Consider the following 24,589-nt stretch of genomic DNA (forward strand, 5'->3'; position numbering starts at 1 on the left):
TATGTCTGTCAGTGTATGACAAATGATCCAGACGAAAACAAATGCTGTGAAGCCAAGATGAGTGCATATTCAGGCAAAGATAAAAATGCTCCTACCAGAGCTTCTAATCTAAAGAGACATTTACAGCGCTTTCATCCAGAAGTACTGAAAGCAGTGGATGAGAAAGACTGCATCCAAACCAATGAACCAGTGCCCAGCTCTTCCAGCCAAACAAAGGAGCAGAGAACTTTGCAGCCATCAGTTGCAAGATATTTTGTCAGTGACACAGTTACTGTGACAATGACAGTAGATACATTTAAAAAACAGATCATAGAGCTTGTTGTAAAGGATAGTGTGCCTATTTCATTATTTTCACGACCAGCTTTTATGTGTCTGAATGGGGAAATGGCCCGCAAGCTTGGTGTTTCTCTGGAGAGAGAGAGTATTAGAAAATTAGTAATCGAAGAAGCTTTTAAACAAAAGGAAGAACTTAAAAAAACTCTCAAGGGACGCTTTCTGTTTCTTAAAATGGATGCCTGCACACGTCACAGAGTGAACTATTTTGCCATCAATGTCCGATTTGTTTGTGACAAAAATGAAATAGTTACCAAGACATTGGCAGTAAAAGACACCAAAGCTCATCACACCAGTGAGTTTCTCCAGGTCTTGGTGGAAAAGGTTCTGCAAGACTATGAACTTAAAAAAGAGCAAGTTCTTTCTGTCGTAACTGACAATGCTTCAAATATGATAAGTACTATTAAGCTAATGAATGAGAGTAATGATGGTGACCAGAAGAACATTCTGGGTCCACAGACACAGAAATGTTTGAAATAGAGGAACACAGTATTGTAACTGAGGAGCAAACTGAAGTTGCTTCAGATGAACAGCAACATGATAGTTTAGATCTTGTTGAAACTGTGTCAATATGTTCTTTCATTCATCACATGCGCTGCGTTGTGCATACGCTACAGCTGGCTATAAGAGACAGTCTGCAAGAAGGACATGCTGCTGCACTGATTGGCAAGGTGAGAAAATTGGCTACTGTTGCCAGAACCCCTAAAGTTGACTCAATTTTGAAGAGACGTGCTGGAAAAGGGGCAATTATTGATCAAGCCACATGATGGGGCAGTACTTACTTAATGATTCAGCGCTTGGTTGAACTGAAAACCTTTCTTGTAGACATGGCTAACCCTCAACTGACGCTAAATGAAAGTCAGTGGAATCAGGTGACTGAGCTGGAAAAATTGCTAGAGCACCCATTTACAGTGACTAAAAAATTACAAGCAGAGGACTTAACTCCAGGTATTTTCTTAAAGGAGTGGAAGAACCTGATGTTTCGCCTGTCCCAAAGAGGAGGGTTAATTGCAAGTGGCATTGCTACATCAATGAAACGGAGAGAGGAGCTACTATTACAAAATAACATTCTTTTGGCAGCTGTTTATGTAGACCCAATGCATCGGATTCTTCTAGATGATCAACAGCTAAGTAAAGGAAAAGAAGCTCTGTTTGAAATGGCAGTAATGATGAAAGGGTTGCAGAGCAGTCAGGAGGGTTGCAGAACAGTCAGAAGAATTTGGTCGTCCTGCCACATCTTCACCCTCATCAACTGATGAAGAATTTAATTTTGAAAAATATTTGGATCACAAGGACCGTGCAAAGCGTTCCCGCATAGAAGAAGAGTCATCCCCCATCAAGGAACACAGCCAGTACATTTCAGCAGAATTTTTCATGTGCACTAAAAGAAATTGAGAAATTTGACCGTTCATCAAAAATAACAGTGCAACAAGCGATTCCTCTGTATTCTGACATTGTCAGAGATGTTGCCCGAGTGGTTACTGCTTTGCCACCAACACAAGTTAGTGTAGAGAGGTTGTTCATAGTTTATAAAAGTTATTTGCTATATTCTAATTGTATTCTAATAAATGTAGTTTTTGCTCTAAGTGGTCTGATTACTTATATGATGGTGAGAAACTGAATAAGCACGATGTTTAATATTTTACAACAGTAAATTTGTTGTTATGAATTGGTCATTTATGAAGGAGTCGGAGCCGGAGTCGGAGCCTGATAAAATCCAGGAGTCGGAGTCGCAACTGTGGCTTACCGACTCCACAGCCCTGCTGCTAACTATGCCAGCCAATTTTGTGCTCCGAACGTTAAATAGTTCTGCCATGTGCCCAAACCTTAGCCTTCCACTACATAGGGGGTATTGTATTCAGAAGAAATTGCGCAACACATTTTTCTCCTGTTACCCATGCGAAAATGAAAAGTTTAGGGCTAAAGGAACATTTTTGTGGGAAAAATGTAATTTTTTTTTCTTTTCACGGCTCAATGTTATAAAATTCGGACTCATTTGCGGGTTCAAGGTGCTCACCGCACCTTTTAGATAAATTCCTTGAGGGGTGTACTTTCCAAAATGGCGTCACTTGTGAGAGCTTCTAATATTGTTTGACCTTGGCAGCTCTCCAAATGCAACACAGCGTCTGCAATCTATTCCAGACAATTTTGCACTCCAAAAATGAAATGGCGCTTCTTCCCTTCCACGCCCTGCCGTGTGCCAAACAGAGTATCAGACCACATACAGGATACCCTGGACTAAGGAGACATTGCACAACAAATTATGGGGTCCATTTTCTTCTGCTACCCTTTGTGAAAATGAAAAATGTGGGGCTAAGACAACATTTTTTGGAGGGGAAAAAAACTATTTTTAATTTGCACTGTCCAATGTGTTCAAATTCCATTAAGCACCTGTGGGTTCACAATGTTCATCACACATATAGATAAATTCCTTGAGGGGTATAGATTCCAAAATATGGTCAGTTACGGAGGGTTTCCACTGTTTAGGCACATCATGGGCTCTCCAAATGCGACATGGCATCCGCTATCTATTCCAGCCAATTTTGCGCTCCAAAAGTTGAATGGTTTGCCTTCCCTTCTGAACTCTGTACACCAAAACACTAGTTTTCTACCACATGTGCAGTATCTGTGTACTTAAACATTTCACAACAAATTGTACGGTCCATTTTCTCCTGTTACACTTGCGAAAATGAAAATTTGGGGATAAAAAAAAACAAAAAACTTTTTGTGGGTAAAATTTCAATTTTTATTTTTTCCTTCTACATTGCTTTAATTTTTGTGTTGCACCTAAAGGGTTTATAAACTTCGTGAATGTGGTTTTGTGCATTTTGAGGGGTGAAGTTTTTAAAATGGTGTCACTTTTGGGTATTTTCTGTCACATAGGCCCCTTGAAGTCACGTCAGAGGTGAAGTGGTCCCTAAAATAATAGGTTTTGCAAATTTTGTTGCAGAAATGAAAAATTGCTGATAAACTTTTAACCCTTCTAACTTCCTTAAGAAAAAAAAGTTTTAAAAATGATGCAGATGTAAAGTGGTGGGGTATATTTATCAATTTTGTGTGATCTAACTCTGATTTGTAAGAACAAAAATTTTGAAAACTTCTACATTTTTGCCAAAAACTTCCGACATTTCCCCAAATATCCCCAAATATACATAAGACATATCGACCAAAATTTACCACTAACACAATGTACAATGTGTCACGAGAAAACCTGCTCCGAATCACTGGGGTAGGTTGACTCGTTTCAGAGTTATAACTTCCTACAGTGACGCTTGTCATATATTAAAAATGAGGCTCAGTCATTAAATTACAAAGTGGCTCTGTCCTTAAGAGTATTCCCATCTCCAAGATCCTATCCCAATATGTAGTAGGAATAATATTAGCAAATACCTCCAATCTGAGATATAGTATAGTTTTTCTGATTTGCTATGTATCATTCCTCGTGCAGATATTGCAGGACCTTAGGCATCCATGGATACGAACGCTGATATAGTGACAGTTGGCTAATTTCTAGTGGACGTAACCATGGATACCTAAAGCTGCACTTGAAGAACAAGACATAGCGAATCAGAAGAACTATACCACATTTCTTAATGGAGCTATTTGCTAATATTATTACACTGCTACATATTGGGTTAGGATCTTGGAGATGGGAATACACCTTCAAGGGGTAATTTTGAAGACAATGAGAACTAGAATACTTTTATATTGCTCAACTTCAGGGGCACATGGTTAAGGACTTATTCATACAACCATATAGTGGTTTGTTTTTTTCCTTGTCCATATTGTACCTGCAATTCTTCAGCCTGACCAGATGACCTGTACTAACAGTGGAGCCAGTATGCGCCACCATATTTTCTCCGAGTGACCCCTCAACCCCCTAATTTTCTCTCTTCTCTTCCCGTGCAGGCGGAGTATGCAGAGTTGGTAGAAACTCTATTATCCAGTCAGCAAGACCCTCTCATTTACCAACGTTTAGCAGATGCCTTCAACAAACTGACGGCGAGCAGCACGCCTCCGACGCTGGACCGGAAACAGAAAATGTCCTTCCTTAAGAGTCTGGAAGAATTTATGGCCAACGTTGGAGGTCTCCTCTGTGTTAAATGAGAGGCGAAAGTTTTATAGGGACCCTCTCTGCAAAATGCACTGAACCTGCTGATGGCTTTCCAATCCCCCCACAATCTGCTCCCAGGCCTACACTTGCATTTCTGGGTGGTTTTAAAAGAACATTAATTTAAGTTACAAGAGAAGGGGGTTAGTGAGACGCATCAGCCGTGTGACTATTGGTGAAGCAGAGCGCTGTGCTAGAATGGACGACTGGGTAAAGGTATTTTTCTAAGAGATTTCCATATGCCTGCAAACAGATAATGGGGACGCCTGTTCTTTGCAGTGCCTTTCCTCTCCCTTCACCATTTGGTTGGAAATGTTATATGCCTAACGAATGATTTTTTTTTTTTTTAACCTATAGACTATTTTATTCCATCTTGGTGAAGAATGTTAGAGCGAATGTGCAGTAGACACAAATATGTAGAGGTGTCTATCCACAAATCCACCGTTCTGATTGTTTTTATTTTTTTCCTACCACACCCTCGTTCTTGCTTCTGATAAGTTCAGTAAACCAAATGATTTTTTTTTTTAAGAAAAAAAACACCATAAAAACTTTTGGATTATTTTCATGTACATGAACCAAGTGTTGCATGTTATGTATTTTTGATGTATCCGTTTCTTTTGCCTTGCCCTACGTAATTTTTAGCCGGGAATCTAAAGGAGAGAAAAAAAAAAAAAAAAAGCGAAGAGGGGGGAAAAAAAGAGATATATAAGAATATTTTTTTTTTTTCCTAATAGAATGAGTTAATTTGTCACCGTTTTACTGCCTTACAAAATAATGCAAACTAAAGTATATATGTATATTATTTAATATGTATATGGGTTTTGTAGCCCTCCCCCAAAAAATAAGAAAAAAAAAGATTTTAACCGTTCTTGAGCACCTACGTTGGCCATGTAGGCCCTTAAGCCAACACTATTTTCTGGAGTCACCTGGATGAAAGCTTCATATGTGTGTATGTGGGAATGATTTGCACAAATGGGCTGTTCTTCGTTTTGTTCCCCACCCACCCCCTCACTTCTTTTTACATGTTTTTTTTTATTACTCCCCCACTTCATCCTCCCTTCATTGGACTGTTAGTTTTAGCAATACAGATGAACGAGATGGAAGTTGACCGTGTCTACACGCTTTAAATTGGGGCATTAGGTGATGCAAAATATGCTGTTTTGGTCAAATGTTTCCAGTGTGCATCTTTGTTTTTTGTTTTTCCTTTTTTTAAATTTGTATAAAATGTACAGTATAAACCGCTCTAAGTCTCAAGTGTTTTTGTATCTTAAGGCGAAACCACGGTCAATTCAGCGAAACTTACAGTACACTACATGAACATCTGATGACTAGAGTTGGTGCGAATTGAGTCGCAGGATGTGGTCCACCACCTGTAGATGCTGGACAGCAGCCCTGAGAACCACCACCCTACCTCCAGGCTTCTGCAGCTCCTCTTTCTTTGATTAGCCAACCTGGCACAATGCCGTCGTTGTAGCGTGATGCCAGGCTAATTAAAAGAACCGCGGATACCTGGAGGTAGGAGAGAGTTTTCAAGTTTCCGGTTGTGCGGCTGCACATTACTGACCAGGTCCTGTAGAGTAGTTCACAGCAACTCTAATATAGTAACATAGTTTTGAAGGCTGAAGGAAGACCTTATGTCCATCTAGTTCAGCCTATTTTTAGTGCAGCTGTTCTGCATTGTTGATCCTGGGGAAGGCAAAAAACCCGCAGAGTAGAAGCCAATTTTCTCCATAGGGAAAAAAAATTCCTTCCCCTAAGCTGGGTCAACTATCTACCTATAATATTCTGTTATTCGTAACCTTCTATACTGTTACAAGAAAAGCATCCATTCCTTTCTTAAATTCATTCAGTGAGTTGGCCATCACCACTTCCTCAGGAAGAGAATTCCAGAGCCTCACTGCTCTTACCGTGAAGAACCCTCTTCTATGCTGGTGCAGAAATTGTCTTTCCTCCAAACGAAGAGAATGCCCCCTTGTTCTTGTCACAGTCCTTGGTACAAACAGTTCATAGGAGAGATCTCTGTATTGCCCTCTGATATACTTGTACATATATATTAGGTCTCCCCTAAGTCTTCTCTTTTCTAGAGTGAATAGACCTAATTTTGATAATCTTTCTGGGTATTGTAGTGAACCAACTCCATTTATCATTTTAGTAGCCCGCCTTTAAACCCTATCAAGTTCAGTAATGTCTTTCTTGAGCACCGGCGTCCAAAATTGCCCACAATTCTCCAAGTGTGGTCTGACGAGTGATTTGTACAGAGGGAGAATTATGTTTTCATCTCGTGTCCCCAGACCTCTTCTAATGCATCCCATGACCCTATTTGCTTTGGTGGCAGCTGCCTGACACTGGGCACTCCAATTTAGCTTCTCATTGACTAAGATGCCTAAGTCTTTTTCCATGTCTGATTTCCCCAGCAGTTTCCCATTTAGTAAGTAATTGTAGCATCTGTTTCTCCTTCCCATGTGCATAACCTTACACTCATCTGTGTTAAACCTCATTTGCCATTTTTCAGCCCAATTCTCCAATTTGCTCAAATCTGTCTGTAGTTGCAAACAGTCCTCCTTTGTGTTAACTACCTTACATAGTTTTGTATCATCTGCAAATACTGATATTTTACTGTGTAAGCCATCCACTAGATCATTAATAAATATATTAAATAGTAGGGGGCCCAATACAGAACCCTGTGGTGCCCCACTAGTAACCCTGGCCCAATCTGAGTGTGCACCATTAATAACCACTCTTTGTTTTCTATCACTAAGCCAGCTACCTACCCATCTACACACATTTTCCCCTAGCCCAAGCTTTCTCATCTTACTTACCAATCTTTTATGTGGGACAGTGTCAAATGCTTTAGAGAAGTCGAGATAAATGACATCCAATGATTCTCCTTGGTCCATTTGAGAGCTTACATCCTCATAGAAGCTGATCAGGTTAGTTTGACAGGAGCGATCCTTCATAAATCCATGTTGATATGGAGTTAAACATTTATTAACATTGAGATATTCCATAATGGTATCCCTTAGAAACCCTTCAAAAATTTTACCCACAACAGATGTTAAGCTTACCGGCCTATAGTTTCCAGGTTCCCTTTTACACCCCTTTTTGAATATTGGTACCACATTTGCTTGCCGCCAATCAAAAGGAACAGACCCTGTTTCTCTAGAGTCTTTAAATATAAGGAATAGAGGCCTGTCTATCACATTACTTAACTACCTTAATACCCGAGGGTGAATGCCATCAGGGCCTGGTGATTTGTCAATTTTAATCTTACTAAGGCGGTTCTGCACGTCTTCCTGGGTTAGGCAGGTAATACTTAATGGGGAGTTTACATTATCACTCTGCATTTCCCCTGGCAAATCCTTTTCCTGTGTGAACACTGTTGAGAAAAAAGTATTTAAAACATTTGCTTTTCCCACATCGCTCTCTGATTTCACCCTCATTGTTCTTTAAAGGGCCAACACCATCAATTTTTCATCATTTTACTGTTTATATAATTAAAGAATAGTTTGGGGTTTGTTTTACTTTCCTTAGCAATGAGTCTCTCAGTTTCCACTTTTGCTAAATGTATTTGTTTTTTACACATTTTATTTTTTTCTCTATAACTTTTTAATGCGTCTTCATTGCCTTCTTGTTGTTATTTATTGCCCTTTTCACATCCTTATTTAGCCACATTGGTGTTCTCCTGTTCCTAGCCCTTTTATTTCTGTACGGTATGGCTAGCTCGCAGTGGGTGTGTAAAACTGATTTAAATATTTCCCATTTATTTTCTGTGCTCCTATTCTTGAGCACATTGTCCCAATCAATTCGGCGAAGGTCCTCTCTAAGTCAGACTACACTTTTCTAGGATGGAAACGGATGATGTGCAGATTCACCGTGGCACTCAGCGTTGGAGAGCGTGCAATGAAGACCTGATCGGCTTCTATATTTCTGTTCTCCTATCGGTCATCTGCTGGACTGTTACCACAATATGCCTATTATCAAAGGTCTTTGTTTCCCACTTCGTTTTTTCTACAGACAGTAGAAATTTGGTTTTCGTTAAAGAAATAAATTTTTGGGTACTCACCGGAAAGTATTTTTCGGAGTCTTCATAGGGGAACATGGAAACCATGGGTGTATGCTGCCGAAATTAGGCAGAAAATATTAGCTGCTACTCAGCAGGATATACCCACAAACTGGAGCAAAGCTAATCAGTGAGAAAACGGTAGAAGCGACATATAGTAATCACAACACTGGCCCAACAGAGGAACGAAAAGGGGGGGAAAGTACAGTGTCCTCCAGTGAAGGCTCAGAGAACGTGATTTTACGGGGAGTACCTGTAAAAAAAAAAAAAACAAAAAAAAACTTCTCAATCATTTCATTGGGGGACACAGGAAACTAAGGGATGCCTAATAGCAGTTCCAGGGGTGTAAAGAAAAATAGAATCAGAAAATGCAAGAGATGGATATATACAGTGGGTACGGAAAGTATTCGGACCCCTTTATATTTTTCATTCTTTGTTTCGTTGCAGCCATTTGGTAAATTCAAAAAGTTCATTTTTTTCTCATTAATGTACACTCTGCACCCCATCTTGACTGAAACAGAAATGTAGCGATTTTTGAACATTTATTAAAAAAGAAAAACTGAAATATCACATGGTCATAAGTATTCAGACCCTTTGCTCGGTATTGAGTAGAAGCACCTTTTGAGCTAGTACAGCCATGAGTCTTCTTGGGAATGATACAAGTTTTTCACACCTGGATTTGGGGATCCTCTGCCATTCTTCCTTGCAGATCCTCTCCAGTTCCGTCAGGTTGGATGGTGAACGTTGGTGGACAGCCATTTTCAGGTCTCTCCAGAGATGCTCAGTTGGGTTTAGGTCAGGGCTCTGGCAGGGTCAGTCAAGAATGGTCACAGAGTTCTGAAGCCACTCCTTTGTTATTTTAGCTGTGTGCTTAGGGTCATTGTCTTGTTGGAAGGTGGACCTTCGGCCAAGTCTGATGTCCATAGCACTCTGGAAGAAGTTTTCATCCAGGATATCTCTACTTGGCTGCATTCATGTTTCCCTCAATTGCAACCAGTCGTCCTGTCCCTGCAGCTGAAAAACACCCCCATAACATGATGCTGTCACCACCATGTTTCACTGTTGGGATTGTATTGAGCAGGTGATGAGCAGTGCTTGGTTTTCTCCACATATACCGCTTAGAATTATCACCAAAAAGTTCTATCTTTGTCTCATCAGACCAGAGAATCTTATTTCTCATAGTCTGGGAGTCCTTCATGTGTTTTTTACCAAACTCTATGCGGGCTTTCATATGTCTTGCACTCAGGAGGGGCTTCTGTCGGGCCTCTCTGCCATGAAGACCTGACTGGTGGAGGGCTGCAGTGATAGTTGACTTTGTGGAACTTTCTCCCATCTCCCTACTGCATCTGTGGAGCTCAGCCACAGTGATCTTGGGGTTCTTTACCTCTCTCACCAAGGCTCTTCTCCCACGATTGCTCAGTTTGGCTGGACGGCCAGGTCTAGGAAGACTTCTGGTGGTCCCAAACTTATTCCATTTAAGGATTATGGAGGCCACTGTGCTCTTAGGAACCTTGAGTACTACAGAAATTTTTTTGTAACCTTGGCCAGATCTGTGCCTTGCCACAATTGTCTCTGAGCTCCTTGGCCAGTTCCTTTGACCTCATGATTCTCATTTGGTCTGACATGCACTGTGAGCTCTTATATAGACAGGTGTGTGCCTTTACAAATCAAGTCCTATCAGTTTAATTAAACACATCTGGAGTCCAATGAAGGAGAAGAACCATCTCAAGGAGGATCATAAGGAAATGGACAACATGTGACAAATGAGTGTCTGAGCAAAGGGTCTGAATACTTATGACTATGTGATATCTTTATTTTTTTTTTTAATTTGCAAAAATTTGTTTGCTTTTTTCAGTCAAGGTGGGGTGCAGAGTGTACATTAATGAGAAAAAATGAACATTTTTTTGAATTTACTAAATGGCTGCAATGAAACAGAGTGAAAAATTTAAAGGGGTCTGAATACTTTCCATACCCCTCTTTAGCTCTCAGGTCAGTATGTGGCCGACTGCCGCTTGCAAAACCTTTCTAACCTGACTTGCATCTGCTGAGGCTTAGATGTGGACACTCTACATACCTTCTCAAAGTTCTACAAAGGACCAGGTAGCAGAGCTGCATAACAAAGGCCTGATGATCAGCTTTATAGGACGCCCCCACTGCACAGGTAGAATGAACCGTAATCCCGAGTGGGGGCGCTTTGGCCCAATATACTTTCAGAACGACGGTGGATACAACTAGCAATAGTAGCCCTGGAGGCAGAGAGACCTCTGCAATGACCGTCTGGAATTATGAAAAGGGACTCTGAATGTCTGAAGGAGCTGTCCTTGACGGGTATAAACCCACAGCCCTGACCAGGTCCAATTTGTTTAAGGACCGCTTAGAGGGGTGAGGAGGACAGAATGAGAGAACAATTTCCTTATTGAGATGGAAGGCAGAAACGTTTAGGAAAGAAGCTGCCAGATGCAAGACCACCTTGTCCTGATGGAGAACGAGAACAGGAGAGGGCTGCCAGGTCTGAAACTTGCCGAATGGAAGTGATTTGCCACCAGTAAAGCAAAAGGAGGGAAATATTGTGAATGCTTTCAAAGGGAGAGCTCTGTAGGAAGCCTAGCATTAAATGGAGGTCCCAGGTATCACAGGAGGCCGATGACTAGGACCTCTATGGCCCACATCCTAAGGGCTCATACCCATATGTGAGGGGAAAAAAACGTTCTGTAATCTGGACCGAAAAAACGGGCGAGCGGAATGCAATTTTCAAACCTAGTATCCGATTTACATCTGAGTGCAGTATAATTTTAAGATGAGCTTTTACATACAGCAGTTCTGTCATTTACACATCGTTTTCAAAGGAAATAACTCAAAACGCACCGTGTGTGTATGGTGACGTAATTGTACGGCAGGTGCTCTGCTATGATGGGATGTAATGATGGGATTACTTTTCTACTACCCTCGAGTTCCCCAGGTGCAGTTAGCGCCTCCTAGTGGTCATTGCACATATTAAGGTAATGATTTATCAAGCCGGAAAAAACCCCGATTTTCTGCAGCTCTCCCCCTGCTGTACACACACAGGGCGGGCACAGCCGCACCTTGGGAGCTGCCTGACCCCTGGAAGTGGACTTGGGACTTAGGCTGTGTTCGCACACAGCGTTTTTTAGCAGTTTTTACCGCGGTTTTCACTATAAAACCGCTAAAAATAAGCTGCACAGCACTTTTTGTGCGCATTGATGTGTATTTTACAGCAAAAAAAAAACGCATTGCAGTAAAAAACGCAGCATGCACATTAATGTTGTGGATTTTTCCGCGGTTGCTTCTCCCATGCTTTTAGAAACCGCTACAGAAAAAACGCATCAAAGCCGCGGAAATAGGTGCGGTTTCTGGGAAGGGATTCCGGTTTTTCAGCAGAAATGTTCTGCAACGTGTGCACTTAGCTTAAGGCAGCTATAGTCACCCAGCAAACTACAGAAGCCGTGCAAGGAACAGCCACAATCCGCAGCTACCGGCCAGCCAGTCCCCGCCAATCATTCATAAATAGCGCACCGATTTCTGGGTAGACGGGGCGTGGGGACACCGGAAGAGCGAAGCATCATGGTTAGTGTAGTTTTCTATGACGTCTTTAGACCTCGCTCTCCGGGCTGCAGTGTGTCAGGTGAGCGCGGGGACCGCTAGTGACTGCTCGTGTCACTCTATACAGATGATGGGTTTATACAGCGCGTACCAACGGCGGCCTCAGCGTGGTGTGATGACGTCATCAGCCTGCGGCCGGCACCGGGCGCACGTGTGATCGCACCCTGTGTTGTTCTGTGTGCGGGACGTGACTGCGGCAGTGTCGCCACGGTGACTGGTCCGCACTGACTGAGCATTGAGGAAGCACACTAAACTCATGGGAGGTGGAGTCCGCCTGTGCCTGTCAGATGTGCAATGGGAAGGGGCAACTAAATCTGTGTAGATCATATCTCCCTCCATCTATCTTCTCACATTCTCTTTCTGCACCTCTTCCTTCCTGCCTCATCTCGCTTCTCTCTCTTCCCTTCTCCTCTCTTGCTCCCTCTTTCCATCACTCTTTCCTTCCATCACTCCTTCCCTCTTTTCCTTCATCGCTCCTTCCCTCTTTTCCTCCTTCCCTCCTCTCTTTCCCTCTGTCGCTCCATCCCTCTTTTCCTCCTTCGCTCCTTCCCTCTTTTCCTTCATCGCTCCTTCCCTCTTTTCCTCCATCGCTCCTTCCCATTTCCTCCATAGCTCCTTCCCTTTTCCTCCATCGCTCCTTCCCTCTTTTCCTCCATCGCTCCATCCCTCTTTTCCTCCTTCGCTCCTTCCCTCCTTCGCTCCTTCCCTCTTTTCCTCCATCGCTCCATCCCTCTTTTCCTCCTTCGCTCCTTCCCTCTTATTCTCCATCGCTCCTTCCCTCTTTTCCTCCATCGCTCCTTCCCTCTTTTCCTCCATCGCTCCATCCCTCTTTTCCTCCTTCGCTCCTTCCCTCTTTTTCTCCATCGCTCCTTCCCTTTTCCTCCATCGCTCCTTCCGTCTTTTCCTCCATTGCTCCTTCCCTCTTTTCCTCCATCGCTCCATCCCTCTTTTCCTCCTTCGCTCCTTCCCTCTTTTTCTCCATCGCTCCTTCCCTCTTTTCCTCCATCGCTCCTTCCCTTTTCCTCCATCGCTCCTTCCCTCTTTTCCTCCATTGCTCCTTCCCTCTTTTCCTCCATCCCTCTTTTCCTCCTTCGCTCCTTCCCTCTTTTCCTCCATCGCTCCTTCCCTTTTCCTCCATCGCTCCTTCCCTCTTTTCCTCCATTGCTCCTTCCCTCTTTTCCTCCATTGCTCCAACCCTCTTTTCCTCCTTCGCTCCTCCCCTCTTTTTCTCCATCGCTCCTTCCCTCTTTTCCTCCATCGCTCCTTCCCTTTTCCTCCATCGCTCCTTCCCTCTTTTCCTCCATTGCTCCTTCCCTCTTTTCCTCCATCGCTCCATCCCTCTTTTCCTCCTTCGCTCCATCCCTCTTTTCCTCCTTCGCTCCTTCCCTCTTTTCCTCCTTCGCTCCTTCCCTCTTTTCCTCCATTGCTCCTTCCCTCTTTTTCTCCATCGCTCCTTCCCTTTTCCTCCATCGCTCCTTCCGTCTTTTCCTCCATTGCTCCTTCCCTCTTTTCCTCCATCGCTCCATCCCTCTTTTCCTCCTTCGCTCCTTCCCTCTTTTTCTCCATCGCTCCTTCCCTCTTTTCCTCCATCGCTCCTTCCCTTTTCCTCCATCGCTCCTTCCCTCTTTTCCTCCATTGCTCCTTCCCTCTTTTCCTCCATCCCTCTTTTCCTCCTTCGCTCCTTCCCTCTTTTCCTCCATCGCTCCTTCCCTTTTCCTCCATCGCTCCTTCCCTCTTTTCCTCCATTGCTCCTTCCCTCTTTTCCTCCATTGCTCCAACCCTCTTTTCCTCCTTCGCTCCTCCCCTCTTTTTCTCCATCGCTCCTTCCCTCTTTTCCTCCATCGCTCCTTCCCTTTTCCTCCATCGCTCCTTCCCTCTTTTCCTCCATTGCTCCTTCCCTCTTTTCCTCCATCGCTCCATCCCTCTTTTCCTCCTTCGCTCCATCCCTCTTTTCCTCCTTCGCTCCTTCCCTCTTTTCCTCCTTCGCTCCTTCCCTCTTTTCCTCCGCTCCTTCCCTCTTTTCCTCCGCTCCTTCCCTCTTTTCCTCCATCGCTCCTTCCCTCTTTTCCTCCATCGCTCCTTCCCTCTTTTCCTCCTTCGCTCCTTCCCTCTTTTCCTCCTTCGCTCCTTCCCTCTTTTCCTCCTTCGCTCCTTCCCTCTTTTCCTCCGCTCCTTCCCTCTTTTCCTCCGCTCCTTCCCTCTTTTCCTCCTTCGCTCCTTCCCTCTTTTCCTCCATCGCTCCTTCCCTCTTTTCCTCCATCGCTCCTTCCCTCTTTTCCTCCATCGCTCCTTCCCTCTTTTCCTCCATCGCTCCTTCCCTCTTTTTCTCCATCGCTCCTTCCCTCTTTTCCTCCTTCGCTCCTTCCCTCTTTTCCTCCTTCGCTCCTTCCCTCTTTTCCTCCTTCGCTCCTTCCCTCTTTTCCTCCTTCGCTCCTTCCCTCTTTTCCTCCTTCGCTCCTTCCCTCTTTTCCTCCTTCGCTCCTTCCCTCTTTTCCTCCATCGCTCCTTCCCTCTTTTCCTCCATCGCTCCTTCCCTCTTTTCCTCCATCGCTCCTTCCCTTTTCCTCCATCGCTCCTTCCCTCTTTTCCTCCATCGCTCCTTCCCTCCGTCGCTCCATCCCTCTTTTCCTCCTTCGCTCCATCCCTCTTTTCCTCCATCGCTCCTTCCCATTTCCTCCATAGCTCCTTCCCTTTTCCTCCATTGCTCCTTCCCTCTTTTCCTCCATTGCTCCTTCCCTCTTTTCCTCCATTGCTCCTTCCCTCTTTTCCTCCATTGCTCCTTCCCTCTTTTCCTCCATTGCTCCTTCCCTCTTTTCCTCCATTGCTCCTTCCCTCTTTTCCTCCATCGCTCCTTCCCTCTTTTCCTCCATCGCTCCTTCCCTCTTTTCCTCCATCGCTCCTTCCCTCTTTTCCTCCATCGCTCCTTCCCTCTTTTCCTCCATCGCTCCTTCCCTTTTCCTCCATCGCTTCTTCCCTTTTCCTCCATCGCTCCTTCCCTCTTTTCCTCCATCGCTCCTTCCCTCTTTTCCTCCATCGCTCCTTCCCTTTTCCTCCATCGCTCCTTCCCTTTTCCTCCATCGCTCCTTCCCTTTTCCTCCATCGCTCCTTCCCTTTTCCTCCATCGCTCCTTCCCTTTTCCTCCATCGCTCCTTCCCTCTTTTCCTCCATCGCTCCTTCCCATTTCTTCCATCGCTCCTTCCCTTTTCCCTTTTCCTCCATCGCTCCTTCCCATTTCCTCCATCGCTCCTTCCCTTTTCCCTTTTCCTCCATCGCTCCTTCCCTCTTTCTCCATTGCTCCTTCCCTCTTTTCCTCCATTGCTCCTTCCCTCTTTTTCTCCATCGCTCCTTCCCTCTTTTTCTCCATCGCTCCTTCCCTCTTTTTCTCCATCGCTCCTTCCCTCTTTTTCTCCATCGCTCCTTCACTCTTTTTCTCCATCGCTCCTTCCCTCTTTTTCTCCATCGCTCCTTCCCTCTTTTTCTCCATCGCTCCTTCCTTTTTTCTCCATCGCTCCTTCCTTTTTCCTCCATCGCTCCTTCCCTCTTTTCCTCCATCGCTCCTTCCCTCTTTTCCTCCATCGCTCCTTCCCTCTTTTCCTCCATCGCTCCTTCCCTCTTTTCCTCCATCGCTCCTTCCCTCTTTTCCTCCTTCGCTCCTTCCCTCTTTTCCTCCTTCGCTCCTCTCTTTCCCTCCATCATGCTTTTCATCATCACTTGACAGTAGTGCTCAGCACTTCGACTTAACAACTGCCAATACGTCTTTTAACGGCGGCAGTTAAGGGTACTTAAACCACAGCGCCATTAATTAACGGCGCTGGGAAAAAGTGTATAGCGCCCCCCAGAGTCGAAATTTCTCCAGAGTCTCGGCAGCCGGGGATAGCTGAGACCCCAGAGAACATGATTCGGGTCTGTTTTTACCAAACCCGGTGTTGCGAACGACGTTTATATTAGCTGTATAACGGCGACCGCAAAAAAGTCATTTTACATTTAATTTCCTGTGATCACATATCAGAGGCGAGGGAAATGGGGTCCCCGGTACCTCCCGGTGTCCCTGGACTCCTGCTTCCCCCCGCAGCCTCCAGCGTCGTCTTCCAGGAAGAAAATAGGCGCATGCTCAGTGCGTCCGCCGAGATCTGCCGGCCGGCACCTGGCAAAAATAAGAGATTTTTCCTATTGGTTCATTTTGGACACTGTGACCCTATCACAGTGATCAAAACAAAAAAAAAAGTAAATCAAACCCCCCCCTTATCAGCCCCTTAGTTTAAGTAAAAATAATAAAATTAAAAAATGTATTTATTTCCATTTTCCCATTAGGGTTGCAGTTGGGCTAAAGTTAGGGTTAGGATTGGGGCTAAGGTTAGGGTTGGGACTAGGGTTATAGTTAGGGTTGGGATTAGGGTTAGGGGTGTGTTGGGGTTGGAGTTAGAAATGGGGGGGTTTCCACTGTTTAGGCACGTCAGGGGCTCTCCAAACTCGACATGGCGTCTGATCTCAGTTCCAGCCAATTCTGCGTTGAAAAAATCAAATGACGCTCCTTCCGAGCTCTGCCGTGCACCCAAACAGTGGTTTACCCCCACATATAGGGGTATCGACGTACTCGGGACAAATTGCACAACAACTTTTGGGGTCCAATTCCTCTGGATACCCTTGGGAAAATAAAAAAATGGGGGCTAAAAGGTCATTTTAGTGGAAAAAAAAAATGATTTTTTTTATTTTCACGGGATTCAAAGTGCTCACCACACATCTAGATAAGTTCCTTGGGGGGTCTAGTTTCCAAAATGGGGTCACTTGTGGGGGGGTTTCCACTGTTTGGGCACATCAGGGGCTCTCCAAATGCAACATGGCGTCCGATCTCAATTCCAGCCAATTCTGCATTGAAAAATCCAAACTGCGCTCCTTCTCTTCTGAGCTCTGCCGTGCGCCCAAACAGTGGTTTACCCCCACATATGGGGTATCGGCGTACTCGGGACCAATTGCACAATACATTTTGTGGTTCATTTTCTCTTTTTACACTTGTGAAAATAAAAAAAAATTGGATCTGAAATAAAATGTTTGTGAAAAAAAAGTTACTGTATTTTTTGGATTATAGGACGCTCCAGATTATAAGTCGCACCCCAAATTTTGAGGAGAAAAATAGGAAAAAAAATTTTTTTAATAAAATGGTGGTGCTTCTTATAATCTATGCGTCTTATTGCTTACTGGGGGGTAGTGACTGTGGGTTGCTGCTGGAGGAGGCAGGAGTGGGCTGCAGGCAGCAGGCTGGGATGAGGGGGGTGTTCCGATTTGCAGCGTGCCGCTGCGGGTGTCCGGTGGTGCTGCGGGTTCCCGGTGGTGCTATGGGGGTGTCTGGCAGTGCTGCTGGGGCTGTGCCGGCATTTTGTGAAAGGCCAGAGCCCTGGCAGTTCCATGGTTTCCTGTGCGGTGGACTTCGGGAAATGGCCGCCGGGGGCGGCACATGCGCACATGGAGATCTCGGCACCAAGATCTCGGGAGATGAGATTTCAGCGTTGAACACCCCCATAGCACCGCCGGACACCCCCTCATCCCAGCCTGCGGCCTACAGCAACGGTACCAGTGAGGCATTATAAGACTCACCCCCATTTTCCCCCCAAATTTGGGGGGGGGGGGGGAGTGCGTCTTATAATCCGAAAAATAAGGTAAAAGTTAATTTTTTCCTTCCACATTGCTTCAGTTCTTGTGAAGCATGTAAAGGGTTAATAAACTTCTTGAATGTGGTTTTGAGCACCTTGAGGGGTGCAGTTTTTAGAGTGGTGTCACTTTTGGGTATTTTCTGTCATATAGACCCCTCAAAGTGACTTCAAATGTGATGTGGTCCCTAAAAAAAAATGGTGTAAAAATGAGAAATTGCTGGTCAATTTTTCCTTATAAAGTCCTAACAAAAAAAATTTGGGTTCCAAAATTGTGCTGATGTAAAGTAAACGTGGGAAATGTTACTTATTGTGTATTTTGTGTGCCGTATCTCTGTGATTTAAGGGCACAAAAACTAAAAGTTTGAAAATTGCAAAAGTTAAAAAATTTTCGCCATATTTCCGTTTTTTTCACAAATAAACTCAAGTCATATCGAAGAAATGTTACCACTAACATGAAGTACAATATGTCCCGAGAAAATAAGTCATTCATTTTGTTTATTTTCATAGGTTTTTGATTTATTATTACTTTTGTCAGATTCAAGTTATTTCTGTGACCATTGTGGGTGTTTGTGTCATTACACGAGGGGCACCAACAATTTTGTCCACGTGTGTATATGATTTTCACTTTTTGTATTGAAGAACTGAACTAAATGCCCTTTTCTGATGATATTCTAATTTTGTGAGACGCTCCTGTAGATCTGGACGTGTGAGACCCCCATAGACTATAGTGTGTGCGGGTGCTATCCATGAAACACGTAGGTGAAAAATGGCCTCCTTCAGACGATCGCTCGGCAGTAGACACCGGTAGCTCATGATCCCTCTCCTTCCAGATATTGATCGGAGTGATGGACGTCAGTGATGGTGACGATGATGTCCCTCAGCTCTCGGCTCACACGTTGGCAGCGTTGCAGGATTTCTACACTGAGCAGCAGCAGCGGGAGTCTTTGAAGTCAGAGCCGGACTATGATAAGTTTGCAGTCGGAGCTGTTGAAGAAGATTGGGTAAGAGCGTCCTTTATCTGGATCCGTCTTATCCTGCCTGTGTGTTGTGTATGGGCTGAAGAATAGGGGTCAGTAATGATTGATATATTTCTGTATTGAGTGATAAAGCTGCCTTTCCCATAATTGCCCTCCAGGGGGAGCCCTCGCATCCTTCTAACACATATTTCGTTATTTTTGGTCACTAGCAATTGAGCCAGTTTTGGTACAGCGATGAAACTGCGCTGAGTCTGGCGAAAGAAGCAATAGAGGCATCCGGGAAAAACGGAAGGTAAGGTGTTCTCATGGTGTTCCATAAATGCCTAATGGGAAGCCGCTTATGTGTCCCTGTGGCCACTGCTCACGTCTTGCTATGTGGATACTTACAATAGACAGCCGTCGGCCAGCACCGATCCTTACCGACTGTGCCATATGTAGCAGAGCTCAGTATGCTCAGCGTTCCGCTGTTCTTTATGTTACTCCTCTGGCGGCCGCTGTCCATTTTGCTCTTATTTTATTCCTGCTGCTCCCTCTGAGTATTCCATTTTCCATTTTCGTTTTTTTTGTTTTTTACTTGATTTCACCATACTGTTCCAAAGATATGGGCCTTTTCATTTATTGGTAATTTTTATGGCCTTACGAGGGGTGTCACTGTGTAAATATGCAGAGCAGATGATGAAGACACGGCCCCAGAGAATCCTTTGAGCCACGTGTACTTAGTATAAAAAAACCCATTAAGATTGGCACTAAATACAAAGGTTCATATGTCTGGAATCGTATGACGAATGTAAAAGAGACAAAAAAAACTGGTTAATCACAGGAGCTGCGGGAGTAAAATCAAAGCAAAAACTAGACACATTTGAGCTGGTGACAAGTCCTCTGTACTCCCTGGCATCATCTGTGTGGAGGCTCCTCACACCGTAGACTGTCGGAAGAACTCGATCTGCTGAGCTATGGGCAGCACGGTGGCTCGGTGGTTAGCACTGCAGCCTTGCAGCGCTGGGGTCCTGGGTTCAAATCCCAGCAAGGGCAACATCTGCAAGGAGTTTGTATGTTCTCCCCGTGTTTGCGTGGATTTCCTCCGGGTTCTCCGGTTTCCTCCCACATTCCAAAGACCATACTGATAGGGAATTCAGATTGTGAGCCGCATCAGGGACAGCGATGCTAATGTGTGCAAACTGTAAAGCGCTGCGGAATATGTTAGCGCTATATAAAGATTATTATTATTATCTTCATTTTGTGCACAAAAAGCAAAAGAAGGGACACAGCAATGCACCAGCGCAGTGGCCGATCAGTCCCTGGTCAGCCTTCAGCAAGTACAAAGTCATGGCATGTCTGACTTCTAGTAATATGATATTACTCGATGGCATACTTTTTTCATGGAGAAGTGTTACATGAGAGAGTTTCTCCTTAAATTTTATTGAGGAATTTGATGTGGGTTTGTGTGCATTCTACTTAATCTAAGACCTTATAGTCACATGGATGCACCTATTCCTTGGGCCTTGTGTGCGTCTATCCCTTGTGTGCTCCTATCCCTTGGTTGCGTCTATGCCATTGTTGCGTCTATGCCTTGGTTGCGCCTATCTCTTGTGTGCTCCTATCCCGTGGGTGCACCAACGCTTTGGTTGCGTCTATGCCATTGTTGCGTCTATGCCTTGGGTGCGCCAACGCCTTGGGTGCGCCTATTTCTTGGGTGCTCCTATCCCTTGAGTGCGCCAATGCTTTGGTTTTGCCTATGCCTTGGGTGCGCATATCCCTTGGTTGCGCCAGTGCCTTGGTTGCGCCTATGTCTTGGGTGCGCGCATTTCCCGTGTGCACATGCCCCTTATGCGCATGCCTGGTGTGCGCATCCCCAGTGCGAGCATGCCCCTTATGTGCACTCATCCCCTGTGTGCACATACCCCTTGTGCGTATCCCGCTTATATACATGTCATTAGTGTGTTTTTCTGTTTTCAGTATGTATGTTCCCGATGGGTGATATTCTGCATATCTTTGGGCGTGCATGCCTGATTTGGTTGTCCAGCACAGGGGCGGAGGACTTCCTTAGGTCTGCAGCTCACTTGGACAATCGGCGAGATAATACTAGTAATGGTCTTCCTTGTATTTATTGCTGCCTTATTATCAGGCTGCAGTCCTCACTGGTCGCTGCTGGTTTTCGTGTCTCTTCAGGATCGCTTGTGTGAGTGCTCCCAGCGTCTACCAGAAGCTTAAAGGGCTGGTCGGGGATGAAGTGACGGTGTGCCTGCTGGAATACGATAAGCGGTTTTCGGTGTATGGAGATGAATTCATCTTCTACGATTATAACAAACCATTAGAATTTCCAGAGCGGCTGCTGCAGCACAGCTTTGATGTCGTATTAGCGGACCCCCCGTACTTATCTGAAGAGTGTCTGCACAAAACGGCCGAGACCATTCAGTTCTTGACCAAAGGGAAAATCCTGTTGTGCACAGGTATGTGATGACACTGCAATGCTCCTGTATGGTAACGTCCTGCGTCACTGTCCAAATAATGAACGGAGACCACAAACCTCATGGCGTCCTGTGTATAGACACACAGGATGTTCGGTGACTACGTGCACAGCAAGGCGGGAAATGAGAAGAAGTGAGAAAATGTTAGTATCTGCAAGTAGAAAGCAGCCAGGTGTCGGTGCGCTGCCCAGGTAAAGTGTAAAGCACAATATTCAGAGAATCATATTACCTTTATTGAGGACCTCGTATTAACAGATCACAAGCTGGCTTTCATCTCCGACGTCATCACCCGACGACGACTCCTGACTGGTGATGAAAACCGGTTTGTGATAATGACTCTATGTAATATATGAGTTTCACTTTTTGTATTGAAGAAATGAAATAAATTAACTTTTTGATGATATTCTAATTTTGTGAGAAGCACTTGTAGTAGAGGAGCTTTTGAGGGGTTATCAAAATATAGAAAATGACAAATTCAGCTCTGCTACATCTGTACAGGCAAAGGATCGGGGATCTGTGCACATTTCCACGTCGTCTCACAAAGGTAAAGATGCAGAACTAGTGATGTACAAGCTTTACACTTTCTGATTCCTCCTTTTCCAGGGGCCGTGATGGACGATTTAGCGGCTCAGATCCTTGGATTGAAAATGTGTAAATTTATTCCGAGACACAACCGGTCACTTGCCAATGAATTTAGATGTTTTGCCAACTATGACATCGGTCTCGATGCCGCATCCTAAATACCCGACGACCGATAACTGGACCGGATCCATCCCGCAAGCTCTGACCATGGCGTGTCCCCACCAAGGAGCGGATCGTACCTGGGAAGTGATGATTGTACAGACCGTAGGGGATCCAGTGGCGACATGGAGGGATCACTATTTCTGTTGATCCATCAGAGCCCTCGCGTGTCCTACGTCTGCAGCCGGAACTTGGGTACACGGCTGAGAAACAGCCCGGTGAATCCTTTTTGGGAAATTTGAAATTAAACCATGATGACTTCAATGCGTTGTCATTAAATTCTGCTCCATCTGTACGTATGTTCTTTATAGATAAATAATAGAACACCTCGGGTTCTTTTCCTTTATTAAGTAGAATTGGTTTTAAGTACTTAACCCCTTTCTGACATCAGACGTACTATTCCGTCCATGTGCCCTGGACCTATCTGACCATGGACGGAATAGTACGTCATAGCGATCGGCCGTTCAAGCGGGTGGTGTGTGGCCGATCGCAGCCAGGTGTCATCTGATGCTCACAGCTGACACCCCATACTAAGTGGCAGGAGCAGCACCTTGACCCACGGGATACTGCGATTGAACACAATCGCAGCACTCAGGTAGAAGGCTGACAGCCCCTCTGCCTTTGGATCGGAGACCCCGTGGCGTGACGCGGGGTACCGATTGCTGCTATGGTAAACCGATGTCATCCGACATCCGGGTCACCAGAGCTGAGAAACTTCCTGTCATGCGCAGTCCATGATCAGGAAGTCTCTCAGGTCAGTGTGCCGCACTGACAGCGTATATGGTATGCAGATGCTGCTTCATCTGCATGCTATAGAAGTGATCAGCCTGCAAAAAAACTTGTGTCCCATAGTGGGACCAAGTGTAAAAGATAGAATAAAGTAAAAGAAAAAAATTTAAATAATTGTAAAAATATTTTTTTAAAAAATAATAATAAAAAAAATAAATATTCTATCACAAAATAAATATTTTACTAAAAAAGTCTAAACAATAAAAGTACACATATTTGTTATTGCCTCGTCTGTAACATCCTGACCTATAAAACTGTTCCACTAGTTAACCCCTTTAGTGAACAAAAAAACAACGCTTTATCATCATACCGCCGAACAAAAAGTGGAATAACACACGATCAGAAAGACGGATATAAATATCCATGGTACCGCTGAAAACGTCATCTTGTCCCGCAAAAAACGAGCCGCCATACAGCGTCATCACCGGAAAATAAAAAGTTATAGCTCGCAGAATAAAGCGATGCAAAAATAATTATTTTGTATATAAAAGTTTTCATTATATAAAAGCGCCAAAACATAAAAAATGACATAAATGAGGTATCGCTGTAACCGTACTGACCCGAAGAATAAAAACGCTTTATCAATTTTACCACACGTGGAATGGTGTAAACGCACCCCCCTAAAGAAATTAATGAAATGCTGGCTTTTGTTAATTCTGACTCCCAAAAATCGGAATAAAAAGCCTGAATGTGCCTGAAAATGGTACCAATAAAAACATCAACTCGTCCCGCAAAAAATAAGATCTCACATGACTCTGTGGGTCAAAATGTGGAAAAATTATAGCTCTCAAAATGTGGTGACACACCGATGTGTGTCACATGGATGACATCCATGTGTGTTATGCGTATGCATGTGTGCTGGATGCTTTGTGGTGCGTGCTGACATTAAAAAACGTACATGTCAGCGTGTTTTGCCCATGGACACACGGTTCGTGGAAACACACTGACCTGTGCATAGACCCATTCACTTGAAAAGGCAAACGCATGGCTGCCCAATGGTATAAAATTCTGTGACACACTGTGCCAATCTCCAAAGGATAAAGATTCCCCGAGATCCTCCTCCCAGCGGAGCTTGTAGGACCGTTTATTAGAAGGTGAAACCAATGACTAAGGCCTCATTCCGTCGTCCGTGCTTCTCATAAGTGGTCTCTCTATATGTTCCATGGATAGATCTCGCACCATCTATGGTCTATGGAGTATCCCCAATCCATGTATCATTCCAGACCGAGTGGTGGGCGTAAAATCACGCAGACATGACCGACCTTGATCTACACCTGGGATCAAACTCTCCAATACAAGTCCTTAAAAAAAATCAGATAGAACTTGGATGCAATCCGTGTGCTGTCCATTTCTCATAGACTGACAGCAGAAGGTGGAGAAACATCCAACAGTATTTTTTTTTTAAGTTTTCATCTGAGAAAAACCTGATGAAACGCATCAATTTTTGATGGTAAGAACTGACACTGCCCAACTTGTACTTTTTTTTTTTTCGTATACTAGAAATATCATTGCTGTGTGAACGAGGCCTTATATATAGAGTGGATAGACTACATTTCCAGGTCCAACAGGGTTATCAAGACATAATGTATGTGCTCAAAAGTGGATGTAGCACTTAGATCTCCATACTTGACTTTGATTTTTACCTTAGGAGACAAATTTTAGGAACTGAGACTGCAATGAAGAAAGATCTCTTTTAGCAACCCAGATGGGGAAGGTCCTGAAATGATACCAGGATTCTAGGCAGGAGGGTCATTTTTATAGAATGAATCCTACCCAACCAGGAGATCTGGCGTGTAGCCCATGACCGGAGATCTTTGACCAACTTTCTGATTGATTTTATG

General features: G+C 44.3%; 2 protein-coding genes across 5 annotated transcripts in view; both read left to right on the top strand.

Moving 5' to 3' along the window:
* XPO4 (exportin 4) overlaps positions 1-5,686 on the top strand; it is a 175,300-nt gene extending 169,614 nt beyond the window's left edge. The window contains exon 23 of the mRNA XM_073583047.1: positions 4,243-5,686. Within this exon, the coding sequence (XP_073439148.1) occupies positions 4,243-4,440 (198 nt within the window). The 3' untranslated portion in view covers positions 4,441-5,686. The remainder of the gene's footprint in view (positions 1-4,242) is intronic.
* Positions 5,687-11,976: 6,290 nt separating this feature from the next.
* EEF1AKMT1 (EEF1A lysine methyltransferase 1) lies at positions 11,977-22,290 on the top strand. 4 transcript variants are annotated; one of them, XM_073583050.1, is made up of 5 exons: positions 11,977-12,089; positions 18,604-18,774; positions 18,960-19,042; positions 20,920-21,200; positions 21,822-22,290. In XM_073583050.1, exons 1-5 carry the CDS (start codon positions 12,087-12,089, stop codon positions 21,956-21,958), a joined length of 675 nt encoding a protein of 224 aa, XP_073439151.1. In that variant the 5' UTR covers positions 11,977-12,086; the 3' UTR covers positions 21,959-22,290. The 4 variants fall into 4 exon arrangements, with proteins under 4 accessions (XP_073439151.1, XP_073439149.1, XP_073439152.1 ...); XM_073583048.1 differs by having other exon boundaries at positions 12,064-12,147; XM_073583051.1 differs by lacking the exon at positions 11,977-12,089 and adding an exon at positions 12,276-12,388.
* The last annotated feature ends 2,299 nt before the right edge of the window (positions 22,291-24,589 follow it).

The sequence above is a fragment of the Dendrobates tinctorius genome, unplaced genomic scaffold, assembly GCF_039654945.1.
Source record: "Dendrobates tinctorius isolate UK_male_01 unplaced genomic scaffold, ASM3965494v1 ptg000075l, whole genome shotgun sequence".
NCBI lineage: Eukaryota > Metazoa > Chordata > Amphibia > Anura > Dendrobatidae > Dendrobates > Dendrobates tinctorius.